The 22,582-nt window shown below is 39.3% G+C and overlaps 1 protein-coding gene across 4 annotated transcripts in view; it reads right to left on the bottom strand.

The window, feature by feature from the left end:
* The window catches only part of WDR7 (WD repeat domain 7), a 344,145-nt gene that overhangs the window by 60,417 nt on the left and 261,146 nt on the right, over positions 1–22,582 (bottom strand). For all 4 annotated transcript variants that reach the window (XM_063453929.1, XM_063453930.1, XM_063453931.1 and 1 more), the window contains 2 exons: positions 21,104–21,253; positions 14,352–14,434 (listed from right to left, as the gene is read on the bottom strand). In XM_063453929.1, coding sequence (XP_063309999.1) covers positions 14,352–14,434; positions 21,104–21,253 — 233 coding nt within the window. The remainder of the gene's footprint in view (positions 1–14,351; positions 14,435–21,103; positions 21,254–22,582) is intronic.

The following is a 22,582-nucleotide window of genomic DNA, read 5'->3' as shown; positions in this document are numbered from 1 at the left end:
AGGATCGTCATTTGCACATCCACATACAGGCAGACGGATACAAATTAAACACCGTTTGACCTGCTTAAGTGATCATGTGGTTTACCTAATCTCCTGCCCTTGTGGCAAATATTATGTGGGCAAGACAGACATGACAGTTCGAGATCGTATTAGAGGCCATAGATCGGGGATTATGACGGCATTCCGAGACGGCAAAACAGATAAACCGGTGGCGAAACACTTCCTTGAATTGCAACATCATTTACCAACTCTCAAATTCACCATCATTGATCACATTCCTCCTTTGGGTAGAGGTGGCGACAGATCAAAAATTCTTCTTCAAAGAGAGACATTTTGGATTCATTACCTTGACACGGTTCAACCCAAGGGACTGAATGAATACAACAGCTTCAGTTGTTTTTTAAACACTCGTTAAGATATATCTACATTTTTTCAGGGTCCCCTGCAAATTTACAGCCCTATTCTTAGTTGGAATATTTTTGGGGTTACATGCAATTTTTGTTCCTTAATTCTCTTGGAAGTCCAACAAAAAGATGATTTATTAGTAGTATCTTATTCGATTCCCAAGCATATATAATTTTCCTCTTTTTTTCAGATAGGCTCTTTTTGCAATATTGTAAATTGGATTGTCAATTTATAAGTTAGGACAGCAGTATGGTGTTGGCTCCTATGGCATGTTTAGTTTCTTTTAGGAGGTGCTCTTCGCACTTTATTTAAATTTCACCAGCTTTGCACTTCTTGGTTCACTTTTTTTGGTCACCATGCCTGTGACAGGGTCTCATCTCATAGATCGATTCACATACTCTCAGTTTTACACAGTCACAGTACAGGGGCAGTTTTGGTTCCAATAACATCACATATCAGATTACTCTGATTAATATATTATTCACTCAGTCCTCATTCACACACAGTTAGCTGTTCACATAATTTGAGATACCATTACACTAGTAGTATTATTATCAGGTTGCTTCATTCACATCACTTTATTTTTATTTTTATATTTATTTGTATATTTATATTTATTTTTATTTGTATTTTCATTTTTATTTTTATGTTTATTTTTATGTTTATTTTTATTTTTATTTGTATTTTTATATTTATTATTTTGATATTTATTATTATTACTTTCATTACTATTATTATTATTATTATTATTATTTTTATTTATTTTTATTTTTATTATTATTTTTATTTATATATATTTATTTTCCTTTTTATGTTTATTTTTATTTTTATTTTTATTTTTCATATTTTGATTCTTCATATTTATTATTTTTTATGTTTATTTATTTGTTTATTTATTTATTTATTGATTGATTTATTTTTCATGTTTATTTTTATATTTTTTTATTTTTTATTTTTATTTTTATTATTATTATTATTATTATTATTATTATTATTTTTATTTTTATTTTTATTTTTATTTTTATTCTCATTTGTATTTTTATTTTCATGTTCACTTTCACGCTTATGTATTTTTATTTTTATTTGTATTTTTATTTTTATTTTTATTTATTTTTATTTGTATGTCTAATTTCATTTAGTTATTTGCTACATTCACATGTTTTTCACATTCTAGTACATCTTTTAGCTCTCTTCTTGTTTCTTCAACATTGCCATTTAGATGCCCACATGTGAGGTTCCCATTTACATTAGAGCATTCAATCCAGCTACTCGAACAATATGTGTATCCTCCATGCATGTTTTTATTTTTATTTTTATTTTTATTTTTATTTCTCTTTCTCTCCGATTTCTGTGCACTATAGTCCATGTTATTTAGACGTTTCTTAGCAACTGTCTCTGGTTGCGATCACATGATTGTAGGTCACATGGTGTGTCCGTAACTAAGCAATTGGTAGTACCACGATCACATGACATGACGTCATCACGTACGTCAGGACGCGATTTTTGGCGCCGGTCAAAGGGGCAGGTCGAGGTAATGGGTTTTACACGGTGATAGGGTAAGTTTATCTGTACACTTGCTATATATTGTCTATGTTTGTAATGATTTGGCATCTTGATAAAGACCGCTTGACGGTCGAAACGTTGATTCGTTTGCCTAGAACTTGAATACACAGCTTTTTGCAAAACCAGTGAGTGCTCTCATTTTTTCGATTTTTATATATTCAGCACTGTGAAGCACCTTGGTCTGAATTATTCTAAGTGCTTATTTATGGGAAGAGTGCCAGAATTTGTAAATATTTATAATTATTGTTATATATATGTATATATAATATAAAAAAATATGTAAATACGTAAAAAAATAAAATTAAAAAAATAATTAAAAATAAATAATTAAAAAAATATATAGATGTGTGTTATTTCGTTCTAACTGTATTGTGATATTAATATATATATTTATATCAAAATACACGTAGAACAAAATAATATATATATCTATATACATAAATATATACGTATATATATATCATTATATATATACCTATATATAAATAAAAATATAAAAAAAATTATATATATATATATATACACACATATGTATATATATACATATATTAATTCTACACATATATTTATGTAATATTTTTACATAATTAGGTATCCTAATTAATTACAATTAGCGGGACCTGCCTGACAACCCATGCCGAAAGTATAGGGAATTCAATTTGCTAGCACTATATTTAACCCTATAACTTTCCAAGACACCATAAAACCTGTACATGGGGGGTACTGTTTTCCTCGGGAGACTTCGCTGAAGACAAATATTAGTGTTTCAAAACAGTAAAATGTATTACAGTAAAAGTGAAGTTTTTTTGCATTTTTCACGCACAAACAGTACTTACACAGACGATATTATTACTGCAATACTTTTTACTGTTTTGAAACACAAATATTTGTGTTCAGCAAAGTCTCCCGAGTACAACAGTACCCCTCATGTACAGGTTTTATGGTGTTTTCAAAAGTTACAGAGTCAAATATAAGGCTTGTGTTTCATTTTTTTCACATTAAAATTCGCCAGATTGCTTACGTTGCCTTTGTGACCCTATGGTAGCCCAAGAATGAAAATTACCCCTATGATGGCATACCATTTGCAATAGTAGACAACCCAAGGTATTTCAAATGGGGTATATGTCCAGTCTTTTTTAGTAGCCACTTAGTCACAAACACTGGCCAAAATTGCAGTTTTTTGCATTTTTCACACACAAACAAATACTAACGCTAACTTTGGCCAGTGTTTGTGACCAAATGGCTATTAAAAAAGACTGGACATACCCCATTTGCAATACCTTGGGTTGTCTACTATTGCAAATGGTATGCCATTATGGGTGTAAATTTAATTCCTGGGCTACTATACAGTCTCAAAGGCAACGTAACCAATCTGGCGAATTTCAATTGTAACGTGCTATATTTGACCCTGTAACTTCCCAAAACACCATAAAACCTGTACATAGGGGGTACTGTTTTACACGTGAGACTTTGCTGAATACAAATATGTGTATTTTTTTGCAGTAAAAGCAAACAGTATCATCACATTGACAATTAAAATGTCATGTAGAACTAAAAAAAAATAACAAAATTTCTTAATTTCTCCCATTTTTTTCATATTAAATTATGTTTCATAGCTAAATATTTGATATTAAATGAAAGCCCTGTTTCCCCTGAATAAAATGATATATATAATAGGGGGGGTGCATTTAATATGAAAGAGGTGAATTACGGTTGGACAGACATATAGCGCAAATGCCAGGTTTTGTTTTGTTCACAACTTGTACATTTGGCTCAGTCCTTAAGGGGTTAAACTCCTAAATGGGCGAGATCTGAGAAGTGAGACTGCAGGGACACAAGTTATACACATAAACTGCTTCATTTAGCAAAAGTTGTTTTAATTCAGATAGTGTTCCTTTAAAATATGCTGTAGTTATTTTATTATTAAAAATTTTGAAATGTCAACAAAAAAATATACAACTTTTAACACAAACAGATGGACTGGAAGGCTTTAAAATCAGAAAACTCTCAAAGTAAATAAAATGCCTTGTGTTCTAACCAAGGTTATCTAAAGAAAAATAATAATTTTTGTATAAAGCATTAATCTAATATAAAATGCAATATGAATAAATATGTTAACATAATCAGCAGCTACTACACTGTTATATGTAATTCCACAAAAAACACACACAATAAAATACACCACTGAAAAAATACACACAATGCAGCGCTGTATTTGAAGTCAGTTTAAAAAATAATAATAATGCATAAATAATAACATGAAATGTGATAGTGATTTTACCCAAAAATGATAACGGTAATAGTGGAATTTTTTTATATCAACAATCCGGTTTGTGCATTGTCTAGCTCTTTCTTGACTATTGACCTTTGTTCCCACCCCTCCAGCCAGCCTAGGAGGTGTGACACCTGTGACCGGAAAAAAGCAACCTCTGTTTTCCAGATTGAGAAAGACCAAGACCGGATACCAACGCCGGATTGATAGAATAATAGAATACCAGGCAAGTAACCCTTTTTTTGGTGAAATCAAAATGGTTTTGTTTTCCAATAGCACAAGAAACAGGCATTTCAAGAGGATCCGCAAGTCCTCAGTAATAAACAAATTACAGTTTATTAGCCACGTAGGGCTATTAAATAAAATCTTGAAATAAATTCGGACATGCAGATACAGTAGAAGACCGTGATGAAAATTGGTATTTGACAGCTTATGACTGTACACCTGCATCTCTATGTGTCCGCCTATCAAGTTGCTGGACATACTTACTCATCCATGAGGGTAAGGTCGCCACAATCAGGACGAGTGAGAGTGCGGAGAGAGCCTGCCCCCCATCCACGGCAGTGCTTCCGGTCACCCATGAATGTTCCATAAGATGTCCATAAGTCAACAGTCTCTAAAAGTCAGCATGGTAAACTACCGTCAACCAGTTCGTCCATATATCCTTGTAAGACTATCACATTATATTATTTATACTCCCCATAAAATTACAGTGCTCCACTATTTTGGGGGGTTATTTAAAGGACCACTAAAATCACTCAGACCTTGGCATCGCAATTAAGTGCTATGGGGGCAGTGGCCCTGTTGTTTTAGAGTTTGGTTGAAACTCGGGATCGACCGATTATCGTCCGATATTCAGATTTTTTGTAAGTATCAGTGTCGGACGATAATCGCCGGTAATACTGATAATGAGGTGGGCCAACGCGTCCATAAGGAGGCACAAGCGACCGCCTTAGGGCACCCCAACGCTACAGGGGAGGGGGGAGTGAGGAAAAAATGCTATGGGACAGGGGAGGAGGAAAGAACACTATAAGATGGGGGGGGGACAGGAAAGAACACTATGGGGCAGGGGAGGGAAGAAAACACTGGGGGGGAGAGAGAGAGGAACATTAAGGGAGGGCAATAAGGTACAGGGAATGGAAAAGGAACACTGGGGTGGGGGGAAGGGCACTAAAAGATAAGGAAGGGGAACATCAAGGAGATTGGCTTGGGTGACCTCGTTTCTCCACGACAGGGTTCAAAGGGTAAAATTGGGGACATTTTACTCCTCTAACATCTCCCTGACGTGTGGAGTCCCCCAGGGTTCGGCTTTATCTCCAATCCTGTTTAACATCTATATGAGGCCACTGACCCATATCATCCGCCGCCACATGCTTCCCTATCATATCTATGCCGACGATACCCAGTTGTACTTTCGCCTGGCCAAGAAAAAGGAGGATCAAATCAATCTTTCTTCCTGCCTACAGGATATCCAGTCGTGGATGGGAGCCAATTATCTAAAACTTAATGGCTCCAAAACTGAATGCATCATCTTCAGTAACCAGGAGGTGAGTAGTATCTTTCCCTCATGGCCGGACTCGTTTTCTCCATCTCCGAGTCCTGCCACCAAGGTCAGAGATCTGGGAGTCATTTTCGACTCCAGGTTGACACTGAAGCCCCAGATTAATCAGGTGGTAAGCTCTTGCCACTACCACCTGAAGCTTCTGAGGTCTATTTTTAGATTCATTACCCCCTCCGATCAAATCTCGGTGGTCAACGCCATCATCGGTAGCCGATTGGACTACTGCAATGCTCTGTACCTTGGACTGCCTCAGAACATCATACACAAGCTACAGTTGATACAGAACGCAGCTGCAAGGCTACTTACGGGTGTGGCCCGCAATGACCATATCACTCCATCATTAAGAGCCTTGCACTGGCTGCCCGTTCGTGAACGGGTTCTGTTTAAAAATGGTTGTTTGGTATATAAGGCAATCCATGGTATGGGACCAGACTATCTGAAGGATAAATTCACACGCTATGCTCCCAGTCGATCCTTGAGATCGGCTGATTTAGCCTCATTGAAGATTCCAAATTTTAAAAAGAAAAAGTGCGGAGGGAGAACGAGTGATGTTCAGGGAGCGCAATTTTGGAACTCCCTGCCTCTGACATTAAGACTTGAGAATGATCTACTGAAATTCCGCCGGAGCTTAAAAACAGTTTTATTTGCTCAGGCGTATGGGATGACATGAAATTTTTAACTTGGTTCAAATGCATGTGATTATAACGCTGTGGTTTTGCTGGATATTGTTTTGTCTGTTTTTATTGCTGGTATGCGCATCGAGACCCTATGGGTAATAAGACTGCGTTTTCTTAAGAATTTTTAATAAATAAATAATACCGTATATACTCGAGTATAAGCCGACCCGAATATAAGCCGAGGCCCCCAATTTTACCCCAAAAAAATGGGAAAACTTATTGACTCGAGTATAAGACTAGGGTGGAAAATGCAGCAGCTACTGGTAAATCTCTAAATAAAATTAGATCCTAAAAAAATTATATTAATTGAATATTTATTTGCAGTGTGTGTATGAATGCAGTGTGTGTGTGTATGAATGCAGTGTGTGTGTGTGTATGAATGCAGTGTGTTTGTGTATGAATGCAGTGTGTGTGTGTATGAATGCAGTGTGTGTGTGTATGAGTGCAGTGTGTGTATATATGAGTGCAGTGTGTGTGTGTATGAATGCAGTGTGTGTGTGTATGAGTGCAGTGTGTGTATATATGAGTGCAGTGTGTGTGTGTATGAGTGCAGTGTGTGTATATATGAGTGCAGTGTGTGTGTATGAATGCGGTGTGTGTATATGAGTGCAGTGTGTGTATATGAGTGCAGTGTGTGTGTAAGAGTGCAGTGTGTGTGTAAGAGTGCAGTGTGTGTGTAAGAGTGCAGTGTGTATGAGTGCAATGTATGAGTGCAGTGTGTGTGTGTGTATGAATGCAGTGTGTATGAATGCAGTGTGTATGAGTGCAGTGTGTATGAGTGCAGTGTGTATGAGTGCAGTGTGTATGAGTGCAGTGTGTGTGTGTATGAGTGCAGTGTGTGTGTGTATGAGTGCAGTGTGTGTGTGTATGAGTGCAGTGTGTGTGTATGAGTGCAGTGTGTGTGTATGAGTGCAGTGTGTGTGTATGAGTGCAGTGTGTGTGTATGAGTGCAGTGTGTGTGTATGAGTGCAGTGTGCTTGTGTGTATTAGTGCAGTGTGTATGAATGCAGTGTTTGAGTGTGTGATGCAGAGCCTTGGTGGGGGTGGGCATTTTTTATTATTTTTTTTATTATTTTAATACTAATTGGTTTTTTTGTTATATTATTTTTTTTTTAATTATTATTATTTTTTTATTATTTTTTAATATTTTGTTCATTATTATTATTATTATTAATACTTTTATTAAATTTTTATTATTATTATTATTAATATCTCTATTATTATTTTCGTCCCCCCTCCCTGCTTGCTAGCTGGCCAGGGAGGGGGGCTCCTTCCCTGGTGGTCTAGTGGCATTGGCAGTTCAGTGGGGGGAGAGGGGGGCTGTCAGAGCTGTAACTTACCTTCACAGCAGCTCCTGTCAGCTCTCTCCTCCTCCGCGCCGTCCGTGCAGCTCCCTCTGTCAGCTCACACTGTAAGTCTCGCGAGAGCCGCGGCTCTCGCGAGATTTACACTGGGAGCTGACCGAGGTGCTGAACGGACGGCGCGGAGGAGGAGAGAGCTGACAGGAGCTGCTGTGAAGGTAAGTTACAGCTCTGACAGCCCCCCTCTCCCCCAGTCTGTGTTATGGCAATGCAAATTGCCATAATACAGACTATTGACTCGAGTATAAGCCGAGTTCCGGTTTTTCAGCACAAAAAATGTGCTGAAAAACTCGGCTTACACTCGAGTATATACGGTAAATAAATAAATAAGATTGGGGGGGGGGGGAGGGGGAGTTCCTACTGCACATATTTACACACAAACACTTACTAATCAAATACTCTCACTGCATCCACTACACACACATACACATATTCTTGAAAACACCAAAACAAATCTAACTGGCATGCATTAGCAAAAAAAAATTTTTTCCCTCTAAACCATAAATGTACAGAATATGGCTAAGCTATCGGCATTGGCACTAAAAAATCAATATTGGTCGATCCCTAGTTGAAACTGCAATGTTTACATTGTTGGGTTAAACATACATCTAGTGGATGTCTTCCTGATCCTGATATCAAAGAGACATTATATAGAATCAAAGAGCAACTTTCTCATCATGCTGTAATGATCCTGATAATGCATAATAGATGCACGTTTGGTTTACTCTTTTTCACTGCAAAAATGCCAAACTCCCTGCACCATAGCTTTTGCCATCTAATTGAAAAAATGTAAAAGTGAGTAACCAGATAATAAGGACAGACCATGCTGTACATTTGCCACAAACCTTGCAGAATGTTTACAATACAAATGATTGAGGATTGGCTTGCTCTCTCTTTTCCTATTCACTAGAACGTGGCACTGCTCAGAACGAGCATTACTCCCAATGGAAAGCTTTGGATAAGGACTGGCAGAGAGAGCTCAGCCAATCCTGGCACAATGGCACAGCCCTAGGATTTGATAAAGTATGAACTTCCTGTATGGGAGTATTTTTTCTTCCATCAATAACTTTTTAATCTATAACAGAAAAAAAAAATAATGAATGCTAAAGGTTGGATAAACGCTATAGAAAATGTAGCCCACAGACAACTGTAAGCCCAAGATTAGCCATCACTAGCCTAGTCAAATGAAAAGTATCTAAAGCTCCAAAAGAAGCAAGTTTGCCTCAGGACTAGGCCAGCTTTCAGAAATCCAATTTCTCTCAGAACAGACCTTGCGCCAAGTATTTAATAGTACTCATTCTTCACAGGCAGCTACATACAAGAAAAACATCCAGCAATTTGTCTTTGGTTTTCCTTGGGGGTTAGCACCGCTCTCTGGTCAATTGTAAACGCAAATGAAGTCTTCTCAACACTGTTTGGCAATTAGCAATGAACTGCCAGGAATTCGGATTTGCATGCAAGGGGTAAGAGGGATTAGTGCTCATAGTTATAATTCTGCCTTACACTGCATAAATAGCAGGCTACAATAATAATGGCAATCTATTTGTTAAATATCAATCTTAACACACAAATTAAAAGGGGTTTTTATATTAACAACAAAAACAATGGAACTAATTTCATCAATCCCAGAAGGATTAAAAACAGTTGAGCCATACTTGACTATGATTACGGCTGAATATAAGTGTGGACGTATCTGCAGAATCCATTGACAACACTGGACATATTGTATGGTAAATCAGAATACCCCTCCCCAGATTTTCACTATACGATTTAATAACCAAAACAATCACGAATGCACACATGGTCACAGACAACTTATGTGCAGCTGGATGCTCCACTAATGCTACAACTGTACCAGGGATGGTTCATGTATGGGCGAGACATCGCCAGACTTTTCCATGTCTTTAGGTGTACTTAACTTACAATGTTTGCACTAATGAGTTTGACATTGCTGCGTTCTCCCCTAAGGGACACACACACACACACACACACACACCTATTGTTCTTCCCCCCAGCCCCCACCCATAAACGCCAAATGGGGGGCCCTAAATGAAAAGGGGGGGGTGGACCTAGTGTACCCCCCAACTCCCATGCAGCGGGTGGGGGCCCTAAATAACAATGGAGAGGACCTATTGTCCTCCCCCCCGACCACACCCCTGAGCGGCGGGTGTGGGCCCTAAATAGCAATAAGGAGGGGGGGAACCTATTGTTCAACCCCCCTGGCCCCAACCCCTGAGCGGCGGGTGGGGTCCTAAATAACAATAAGGGGGGATCTATTGTCCTGCCCACCTGCTCATACCCATGGGCGACAGGTTTTGGCCAAGTGTAAATAAACACCCTCCCCCCCCCCCCCCCCCAGTCACCACCTCCACCCAATTTTTTTTTAATAAAGACCTACCTACCACCCCCTCACCCTAAAAATAGTAAGGGGGGACCAGGGACCAGTTAAATTCCTGTAAATAAAAAATAACTTACCATTTGAGGTCTTCTCTTTTCTAAAAATCCCCAAAAAAGGTCAAATAAAAATCCATAATACCCGTCGAACTTTAAAAATAAAATAAAAAACCCTCAGGGTGGGGAGCAGGGGGGGGAGGGGGGAAGGGGCAATAGGTCCTCCGTTCAGTTTAAGAGCCCCCACTTGTGCGGCATGGGTGGGGGCTCGGGAGGGGGATACTATGTTTTTTTAGCCACAGATTGCTCACTGTTTACTAGACATGCCCCTAATCGCGATATAGTGAGTAGAGGCAGAATTTACGAATACTAAGTAATTTTTAATTTTGGTAGATAGCTTCCTGATCCCAGGGAATTAGGGAGTTATCTACTAAGATGCAGCCACGGCACGTATCAGATCGGAATTTCATTCATCGAATTGCGTCCTCACATGAATGAACAAACTATTCTCATTCTGTTATGACGAAATTTGGTAGTTTCACCGGCGCTCTGTCTAAGTGACCGTACGTTGGGGAATACTGACGGGAAGCATCGTGAGATCACTGAGAAAAGGTAAGAATTGTGGGAAAATTGCTATGACCACAGGAAACGGAGCGCACTTTGTTCCTCCACCGGTCAAAGCTGGTCAAGCGTAGGAAACCGTCATAAGACAAAGTAGTCCCCTCAGGTTTGTATTCGTAACACTGTAGTGTTCCTTTAACTGAAAAGTAAGTAAAAATGCTATGGAATCTAACCATACATTTTGGTACACTAATGTTTAAATATCTAGGCCTTGCTGCCTTTTCTAAATAACATTAACAGGACAAACCTAATTTGCTTATAGTTCAATTGTTACAGATCACTCATATTAACGAGTACATTTAACAGAGACTTGGGCAGCAAATAACTCACATTTTACTAGAAGATTTCCATCATGGAGTCCTGCTTTAAAGAGCGATGTAATTAAGATGCAAGGTAATAAAAATTTAGTTTTCAATTACCTAACAAGAGAATTCTGTAGCACAAGCAGTTCTAAAGCAGTAAATTCAGCAACATTCTAATTTTTATAAAAATCAGAAACTGCACTGAACTGACTTCGAATGTGACATATTTCAGTCCAGGCTGACAGCACAGCAATCTATACAGAGAAAAAAAATCCATCCTTTTATTTTCTGATTATTTTATTTTTCACCACTATAATTTAACTACCCTGTAAGAAAAGAAAAAAAAAAAGGCATTGTGTTGCCCTGTAGTGATATTAGGACAGAGCTAGTCAACTGTAGTTCTCCAATGAAGCTTAATGAGACTTTGACCTTAAACTCAAATAGCCCTAAGAGTGGACCTCCAGATGCTGGACTACATCTCCCATGAGGCTTAGAAAGTATTTGACCCTTTACAGTCCACTGGATGTGGTAATCCATCAGCCATGAAGCTTGACAAAACATCAAAATATTGGCCAAAAACTCAGTTTGAATATATCTTCTATTATTATTTATTATTATCCCCATTTATATAGCGCCAACAGATTTCGTAGCGCTTTAAAATATTATGAAAGGGGGTATTTAAATATAAATAGGACAATTACAAGAAAACTTACAGGAATGATAGGTTGAAGAGGACCCTGCTCAATCGAGCTTACAGTCTATAGGAGGTGGGGTATAAAACACATTAGGACAGGAAAAAGCAATCAGATAAGGTGTTTCTATGATGCATTTCAAGTCATGAACCTTGACTCTCTCATAGTTGGGCTACATCTCAGCAAGTATTTGGCTCTTGAAGCCTGATAATCATAACACTGTTAGAATAAATCTCCCATGATGCTCAGAGACGTTTGCCAATGTACCCTTGATGAGCTGACCATTTCTGCTTTAAAGGGACACTGTAGGCACCCAGACCACTTCAGCTAATTGAAGTAGTCTGGGTGCTGTGACCCTTTTGCACTTAGTGCAAAATGTTTACATTGCAGCTCCAAGTCAGCAATGTTTACATTGCAGCTCCAAGTCTGCCAGACAGCCACTAGAGGGCTTCCGGGAATCCAAATGGAAGTCTGATGCTGGACTTCCTCACGGACCTCCAGTGTCAGATTTTCCCCATAGGAAAGCATTCAATAATGATTTCCTATGCAGAGGTCTAATGCGGCTGCGGCCATTGCTGCGCATGCACATTAGGTCTCCCCCCTGCCGGCTGGGGTGGAGCCTGATCCAGGAAAACTGGTTTGTTTTAATGGCACTATAGGATACCTTTAAGGCTATATGTCCCACATCTCCAGTGATTCCCATCAAGTCAATACTTCCAATAATTTCAACACTGCTGTATCTTACTGGTGGGTGTGGATATATTCCTGGAAGACCACATTAATAGGAAAGAAAAAAATGGAACATAGCCTAAAATATAAAATATATTAACATTAAATGTATTGATCACAGAAAACAAAACTCAAGGTAAACTTGCAAAAGCTGTGCATCACTAAAGCACATGAGAAGCTAAAAGAAAGCCCATGTTTCACAATAGAATCCCTGAGAGATGACGTTTTGGGTACTTCTCTCTGAGAGCTTATAGTAGCAAATTCCTCTTAATGTGTGTCCAAACCCCCTGCTTTGAAAAAACTTCTACTGCAAGGGGTCCTTCTGATAATAGCTCCCTCCTCTCTTCCACTATTCACACCCCTCAGGGAGCATTGTTTTTGGCCCCTTTCACTTGGGATTTTTGCAGAATTGCTGTCAATCAGAAAGTCAGGCACATGAAGAGGCAAGTCCTCTTTGCAATCTGTAACACTGTGTGAGCAGATGAAGAGGTTCTGAACTGCATGAGTAGGAACGCATATGTTGCCTTTCTCCTAGTATCCATGCCAAGTTCTACAACATCGCACTATTTTAGATTTTATTGTAAAAGTTAAATCTAATACGTTGAAAGAAGCCATATATGGATTATGCGGTGTGCGTCTTTTTGTCCTTTTTTTGCACATACCATTTTCTGATTATAGATTAATATTAACAGATCAAGCATTAGCACAAGAAGCTTAAATTTATTTAGTGTGAGTAGTTCCTGTAGGAACCAGTCTGTCAATGGGAGATAAGAAATAAATTGGCAGTTACCTCTCATCCTACTTTTAATGAGCATCAGTAAAGATCTCTTCTGGGATAAACTGTAAGTAAACAACAGAACTGCAAGGAATTCACTGTAACCTCAATCCTTTATTCATTCTTTTCAGAAGATAAATAAATCTGTATATTACTGTCCACGAGAGCTATTTATCTACATTTTCTGGAATAGGAATAATTTTTAAAAGGGTAAAACTCTTTGAAAATTCTCTGCATCTTATAGCCTGAGAACAACAAAAAATTACCTTCTGCCTCAACATTTTTGCTTTTAAAAATCTGGACATCTATTTAAATAAAACACAAAACTAAAATGCACAGAGAAAGCAAGATGTTAATAATAGTAGGTACTACAGTCTGTATTCTTACAAACACAAACCCAACACTTCTGTGGACACTATACCTATTCTTTAAAAAGTTAATCCAACCACCATGACAACACCTGCTTTTAGCAGTGGTCATGGTGGTACAGTAGGAGTCTGTCTGAGATATTTGCACTTTTGTGCCAGGGGTAAGTAACATCCCCGGCACACATGACTTTTGGCAACCCGGAATCAAGTTATCTATTGGCTCAAAGAAACTCAGATTTGCTGTGGTCAAATACAAGTAGTTCACTACCCTGTGAAATACCAATAGGTCAAATCTGGAAGCCTTGAAATCAGGTAGGCATGCCTCATTCAACTAGTAGAGAAGACCCACAAAGAAGTAAGATGGTACATATCTCCACCAATGCTTGACCACTTACCACTGGTGTTTGACAACTGTCAAGTAACCATATGCTTTATGTAGCTGCACAATAACCAGCTTAAAAAATAAATACAATATTGACACCTAGTAGGTAGCAAAGAAGCTAGTGCCCTTCTGGTCTCACCCCTGATATACCATGCTTACATTAATGTTTACTGTACAGATATCAGGAGTAAGAAAGCATAAATGAAAATTACATTTCAGATAGCCAATGAATTAAATGTACGTTTGAATTACCTGCACACAGAAGGGAAACACTCCTGCAACCCTTTCTTCTTCAATAATGACCCTTCGAGGCAGTACATTATAATGTCCATTACCTTTCAGAAAGAAACAGAAAGCAGCAGATTAGAAATACCAGGTAAAGATACAAAACTTTGTTTTTATTTGCTGATCATTATTGATATTAATACAGCCTAAACCTTGTGCTTCACCTTTACATCCTACATGACCAGAGAGCTGGGGGGACTTGCTGTCCCTGACAAGGCCCATAGAGAAGTAAAGAGTTACATTATGGCTTATTGAGGCTGACAATACTCCTCTTTGGCTTCTGCACTGTGCTCTCGGAAGAGGTCAGAAAGATTGCAAATCCTACAGCAAAATCTCAACTTTTTATGGTAGTGGTATTAACATCATTAAAACAGGTTGTATCTACCAAGCTATACCAGGAAAAAAAGTAAGTAAATCATATGACATACAATATTTATTAAAGAAGTAAAAGTATGTATTTTTGCAAACGTGTGTTTCAATAGGGTTTAATTTACACATGTAGACCCAAATACATGAACTTAAATATCTACTTTTGACATTTTTGAGCACCGTATTTAATGTATCCCTGTCCATCAGAAACATCACACAGTAACATAGTCCAAGAATATGATAAAGGCTTTGTTACGTTTCCAATTAGGAAAAACTACCACTCTCCTACCTCCATAACAAATTAAGATCTATTCAGTTGCTATAGGTGCAGGACTTTAAATGCAACGGTTTAATGCTGAAGTTAGGCTATGGCACCCAACACTTCTGCCTCCTGGCTTTCATTGCTCGCTGCAGTGCAGGTGGCCGGTGATAGTACTATTTCTCTCAATGGGCGCCCATTGGTACACTGAGAAGATAAAATGAAGCTCTCAACCTATCACCAGCTGTCCGGCTAGTTCTTGGCCCTACTGCAGTGCAGAGAGGAACAGACGCAGGGAGGTAGGAGAGCTTGGAGTTGCAGCCCCACCGTTGTGGTCAAACTGATGCCAAACAGTTAAATCTCTGATGGTAAGATGGCACCCAGACACTCTTGCCCTATAACAAGTTAAAAGAGTTTAAAACGGCTTTGTCATTATTTTTTTTTCTTAAATTATGCCCCTTGAATTTTAATGATTATGCTAGACTCTCAGCCAATTGGCTTTATTTTAATGTATTATCTTTTCTTCCTTGTGCCGAATCTTTATACCTGAGCGCCTCCTTTGTGCTCTCCTCTGTCCATGATGTTTGCACTTTGTGAGAATCTTGACTGATGGACTGTAGTTAAATTAGCTTAGCTATTGAAATAGAACTTTGCTTAAAGGAACACTCCAATGGAAAAAATGTTCATATATATTTTTAAACAATTTAAATGATATATTGCAGCATTTTGTTTCATTGCAGTTATACCTAAAAAGAGCTTGAAAAAGCTGCAGGTCAGCGGTCTGCAGCCTTTGTAAACTCCTCCCTCTTTCCCAAACAGAGACATTCAGTCTGTCCCAGGAAAATTGAGAAGCCTCTGATATTGAGTCATGAGTGTGACTTTCAGCCGAAGCCCTTCAGGCTGTCAGCCAGGGAGTCTGCATAGGAATAAAGTGGGCTCTGACAGGCACACTTCTCTTGGGGGAGAAGGCAGGTGCTCTCTAGTAGAGCAAACCTACCACTTCCATTAAAGGGACACTCCAGACCCCTAAAGCACTGTAGCTTGCTTAAAAGTGTTATATGTGAAGAGTATGTCCTCTTTATTTCCTTTTGAAAAAAAGTGTAGATTTCAATAGAAATGTACACTTCTAAAAATTAACATTGTTACACACAGCTTTCCATATGTTCAATGCGTTTAAAAAAAATAATATATATATTATTGCCCCAGTGCCAACGTAACAACATTATGGGCCCCGGGCAAAGCAGTGCACTGGAGCCCTGCCTACAAAACCAGTCACAGGAATAAAGGCGTAAAGTATGGCTAAAATTAAGCTTATATTTATTGATACCTCTAACAAATGCAATACATTCATACAATACAAACACACAGACAGCTGAATACACACACACAGACTGCAGAATACGCACACACAGACTGCAGAATACGCACACACAGACTGCAGAATACGCACACACAGACTGCAGAATACGCACACACAGACTGCAGAATACACACACACAGACTGCAGAATACACACACACACAGACTGCAGAATACACACACACAGAATGCAGAATACACACACACAGACTGCAGAATACACACACACAGACTGCAGAATACACACACACAGACTGCAGAATACGCACACACAGACTGCAGAATACGCACACACAGACTGCAGAATACGCACACACAAAAGGCAGAATACACACAGGCTGCTGAATACATACACACAGAATGGATAAAATTAAGCTTATATTTATTGGTACCTCCAACAAATGTAATACATTCCTACAATACAAACACACAGACTGCTGAACACACACACACACACACACACACAGGCTGCTGAATACACACACAGAGAAGGCAAAATACACACAGACTGCTGAATGCACACACACAGACTGCTGAATGCACAGACTGCTGAATACACACACAGACAGCTGAATACACACACACAGACTGTTGAATACACACAGACTGCTGAATACATACATACAGACAGACAGCAGTGAGGGGTGCAGTGTGTGTGAGGTGTGCAGTGTGTGTTGGCAGTGCATAGGAAAAGGGATTTTTAGTTTCTTTTTATTTAAAAAAAAAAAAAATGCTTCATGTACCCCCTCCGTGCCCCCACCCTACTTCTTACCTATGGTAGGAGGGGGGGGAGACACTGCCAACGCAACGCTGTGGGGCCCCTATGCTTGTGGGGGCCCCGGGCTAGTGCTCAGCGTGCCCATGCGGAAAGACGGCCCTGTATTGACACTTATTGTACCAAATAAAGCTTGTGGGGTTATCTGAGATAAAAAAAAAAAAAAAATCCAATTTTTCCTGCTGTCTGATTCCGATACAGGCACCTTTTAACCCTTTCATGATTTATGGCACAGCAAGACTGGCATGCTATAATGGAATTTGCCTAACTCTTGGTCATGCAGGGTTAACGTGTGATGAATATAGTTATTGACTGAGTCAGACTGTGCTGGGATATTGAGAATTTTTTGAGGCATATTTCACACAGGCTAGCTCTGTGATGTGCCATTTCATATTTAGCTATTTTGAGGGGGTGATCTCCTTTGCTTAAATAGTAGTATATTATTCTAGCTTTAGGTAAGAGAGCCATCCTTCTTTATCCATACCAGTAACTAAAAAATATAAATAATAGTATATTCAGGTATAGGAAGGTAGAATTTGCCATTTTAAGATGTAAAAATCCATTCTGATTACCAGACGGCTGCAGCAAAAAAATGTTACATACAGTACAGTGGGTGCGTGCAGAATTCACAGAACAGCAGCTACAGGAAAAAAAGGTGTTACAGTGACCCCTAGTAGTGACAACATACAGAGAAATACAATTCTGTCTTAGCAGTGCTTACAAACGTTAACAGCACATTATACACAGCATTCTGAAAAGCAGTATTTGCAGAGCCATGTGTAACATGTCCAGAGCAATGTGTAACATGTCAGCACTTACTGTCTTTAACAGAATCTCATGGTCCAGTCACATATTATTGTAGAAAAAGGGTAACAGAAATTGCTCATTCATTTTCCGCAAAATGCACTTTCGTTGTCACACCAAATCATTAGCATTTTTTTTTTTTTAATTCTTTATTTTTGGAGTGCACAAAAGTATTACAATTTATCTCGTCATGCCCAAACAGCAGTGTCAAGTTCATGGCAAAACATTAGTTAACAGTTGGTCAGCATGTGAAGAAAACAGCACAATTTTTAAAGAGTAAGATTTTGCAGAGTAAGTGTTCCTATCTTAAATAATCTAAGCATATTAAGCTTGTCTGATGGGAGCGAACCTAGATGTGCAGAATATATTGAGTGAGCTCGCCCTGCCTCTATAGCATTGACTAGATTATAACAAGGCATATGTTAACAGTTGGTCTGCATGTGAAAAAGAGAGAAAATTAGATAGATAAATCAAAAGAGAGAGAAAACAGCCCGATTTTTATAGAGCAACATATCAGGATTTGCGCTCTTTACGATTCAATACAAACAAGCTAAATCTGTGCGTGTAGGTATATATGACAATATAGCAGGCGGTACTTTAGGTAAACAAGCTGTGAAGAGTACTGTCAGTGCGCCCCTAGGCGCAGTGTAGGTGAGGAAGATGTACCGGTACTGCTATGATGTTGTGCAAAGCATGGAGAGTTTGCAGCGAAGGAGGTAATGCGTAGCAAAAGCATGTTACTGATATCTAGCATGTAAAACTCAGTAGTTTGCTGCTCTGGGTGTTAGGTAGGGAACGTGTCCAGGCATCAGTCTCAGAGGCAGAGTTAAAGTGGAGGCATGCAAGGGGCATATAAGCAAGCATATTCATGTTGGGAGTCCACCAGGTTAAACTGGGTCTGCAACGCCGAAAGACAGTCCGGGGCTTCTTGCCCATTCATCCAATGCCCAGTCTGTGGGGAGGTCGTTGGTCGCTCTGCAGTGGGTATGTGTCATGCTGGTGTGTATCTCTCGCAAGGACGTGAGGCTGTGCCGTGTCTGGGTGCCTCGTGGTGCTCCTGCACTCAGGTCCGCCATCTTGTGGGGCTGTGCATGTCAGGGTCCTGTTGGCTTGGCTTCTGTCTTTGCCACCTGTCCCCACGCTCTTTCCACTGGGTTTTGCAATCATCCGTGGGATGACAGGCGTACATTTCCTCAATGATTGCAGTTTTGTCTTGCGAGGGCGCCGCAGGTTCATCTGTCTGCTTGGTGGCTTTGGATGCTTGTCAGGATTGTGCAGGTAGGTCTGCGATATCGCAGGCTCAGCTGTGTGTCGGTTGCGTTTTGGTGTGACCTCCTGCCGTGCCTGCAATTGTGCCCAAAACCTTTCAAAGATTAGATTCAGCCGTGCTTGAGAGTCTGCTAGGTAGGCCTCAGTAGTGAGGTTGCTTTCGCGCTCTGCCATCTTGGATGCTGCTCTGCTGTGATACTCAAGATGCAGTGTAGTCGGGAACGGTCTCCCGGGACCGGGATAACCCCCCGGTCCAAAGGGAGGGAGGGGGATGCAGGTGTCCGCTGTAAGTATCGGAAGTCGGCACCGGAGAGCGGCAGTCTCTCCGGCGCCTGATAAGCTTGTAGGCCGCAGTAGGGTAACGGCTGATGATCCGGACCCAGACGGTTCCAAGTTTGGTGTCGTTTGGATCAGCACAGTCCCCCATGTTCAGCCCATAGGTTTTGCAGTGAAAACCCGCTGCTCGGCTGCATTCAATTGTGTTTTCCCCCGATATAGCTCAGGAGCTCATGCCATGTGCGTCCGCTTGGCTAGCCAGTCAGGCCCTGCCCCCCTCATTTGCATTTTAAATACATCACTTGCAACACAAATGCAACACTTGCATTTTAAATATATTAGAAAACATAATATATTTAAAGTACATGGAAATGCAAGTAAATGCAATAGTTTTTATGAGAGAGGGAATGGTGAGACGCTGTTTATATACTCTGTGTACTGGTAGAGAGACACACAGACACGTTGATAATTCCCACTCAGTGACATAGGCTTTGGCTAATTGGCATAGTGTAACTGTACTGTTCACAGTTGAGACGGTCCATTAGTACATCATGTAAAGTTTAGATTTGATCAAGTCCCTAGGGCAGGACTGGGCAAATAGTAGATCCCCAGAAGTTGTAGAACTACAATTGTCACAATGCCTTGCCAGTCCTTAGAAAGTTATGCAGAGCATATGGACGTCCTCTGAAAAGCAGCATACAACTTCTATTCAAAAGTTTCAAAGAACGATTTCATGCAGACAGCTAACAAAAAAACAACAACCAAATCCAATAGAGAATCCGGATGAGGTTTTAGGTAATCAAGTTCACTCGGATGTCAAATAGCAAATTGTGTAAAAATACTCATGGAAGTTGCAGTTTTACAAAAGATGGGGATCAACCGCTTGCCTATCTCTACCCTAGGGTATGTAGAGCTTTACTGAAAGGAACATTCAAGTGAGATCTCAGGTTTGTTTAGAAGTGGGAGACTGTAGTGACTTCCAATAGGAAAGTCACCAAGTAACCTCTTACAAAAGAACTGTGACAGTCACTCCTTTGTTAATATTTCTTTATGTAGAATAACTATACTCCCAACGGACACCCGTAAATAACTATATTAGCAGAGTGTACAGCCCTTGTTGGATGTATGGCATGCATAAGACTTCCCTTCCCTTGTTTTTAAGCTAGAGAATATAAGACGTGGCAGTGCTTTTATCCCAGTAGATCCTCTACACACAGGGTGAAAACTTTCCATATTGAGGTAGTTCTGTGTTGAAAGACTTGAGTCTCCTATCACCTTCCACCTTACCAATAAATATTTTTCTTGGTTTACCACAACTTTTGTGCCAGTTAACCTCTTTCTGCACAACTTTTTATAACCCCTAGTCTCAGTCACTTCTTAATCTGACATGAAAAATAATAAAAAATCAAACCTGGAATGGAATGAAGCAAAGCAGATAACTGTTGTGGAATCTGCACTGTATCCCCAAGTACAGCTGGGGGAGGTTTGTAGAATAAAATAGATAAACATGACTTACAAATACAATAAACATAAAATTCATATCTCTGGGTAACTGCTGCATTAACACATTATAGCATTGTTTCATTAGTTTTTATATATGGAACAAACCTCCACCAATAGGTCGACAACGTCAGAGGGCATTTTTTCTATAAGTATTTCGATAACTCGCAGGATTTCTCCTTTAGCTCGAGCCAGAGCAGTTGTGTGGATATTTTGTTGGGATTGTGTATTTGCGGCCAGAGCTGTGTGTCTATGAACCTAGAAACAAAACAGCACATTCCAATCAATTTTCATGAAACCAGGCAGCATACATTTTACTACACTATGTGTTAGGAGGTCACTTATAAAACAGGTCAGCATATCGAGCTTCTAAGAATATCATACAATAGGTGATTATTATTATTCAGTATACAAAATAAATACAAAGGTTTTGTTTCTTCATAGATATACAAATTAGATAAGATGGTGGTAAAATACTTTTGATATAATTATTGTATCCTGGGATAACTGGGGTTTCTTGGTAAGAAACACAATTTCATGTATGCCCCAAAATGGCTGGAAAGTGCAAACAGTGGTCCTAGAATGTGCCATATTTCCAAAGAAATATATATACATAAGGTTAACAGCTCACACAGTTATATACTGAAATGCAAATTGCAAATTTTAGGAAAAGTATACGAACTAGAAGAACTCTCCAGAAGGGCAAAATTGGCTTAAAATTTGCAATTACCATGTTAGTTCTACAAAACTCCCCTTTAAATTAGCAACCAATGTTTCCTGTCAATGTGGACATGACACTTAAATATATACACAAGTCTCATTTCATATTAAAAGCAGAGCTGGTGATTGACAAAGGTTCACAGGAATTGTAGTCTCTTAACAGCTGAAGGAATGTTATTGGACAACCTCCTCTGTACATTTTCACAATTGAGTTACTTTTTTGGTTAGTAAAACATAGGGATGACACCAGACATACAAGAATGTATTCCTACCCCTATAGTGTTAAAAACAATATTTAGGTTGCCTGCCTCAAAGATCTATAAAACTCACCTTTATTCCAGCGCCGCGTAGGAAAGCATTGGAAAGCATTGTATTGGCTGAGATCGTCAAGCCTGATGATCTCCGCCAAGGAGGTGGGGCGGAGTAAAAAACCTTGCAGGCCAATCGCATCTCCTCAAAAAGATGTATTGAATCAATGCATTTCTATGGGGAAAGTTCAGACTCCATGGCACTGAACGTTAGTGCTGCACGACCCAGGAAGCACCTCGAGTGTCAGTCTGAGTTACTGCCACTGGAGGTATCCCTAGGCAGTAATGTAAACACTGCCTTTTCTCTGAAAAGGCAGTGTTTACATGAAAAAGCCTGCAGTGACAGGCTATAGACACCATAACAACTACATTAAGATGCAATTGTTATGGTGACAATAGTGTCCCTTTAAGGGTAAATTCACAATATGTGGATGTTCTTGTAAAATACTGTTAAATACTTTGCTGTAGGTAATATTTGCTAATAAAATTAATTTTTACACCTCTTATGCTCTCTGCTGTACTCATTTGATTTCCGACTTGATAAGGCACAGAGAAAAAA

This window comes from Pelobates fuscus, chromosome 5 (genome assembly GCF_036172605.1).
Source record: "Pelobates fuscus isolate aPelFus1 chromosome 5, aPelFus1.pri, whole genome shotgun sequence".
Classification (NCBI taxonomy): domain Eukaryota; kingdom Metazoa; phylum Chordata; class Amphibia; order Anura; family Pelobatidae; genus Pelobates; species Pelobates fuscus.
This window is presented reverse-complemented; position numbering and strand designations above follow the sequence as displayed.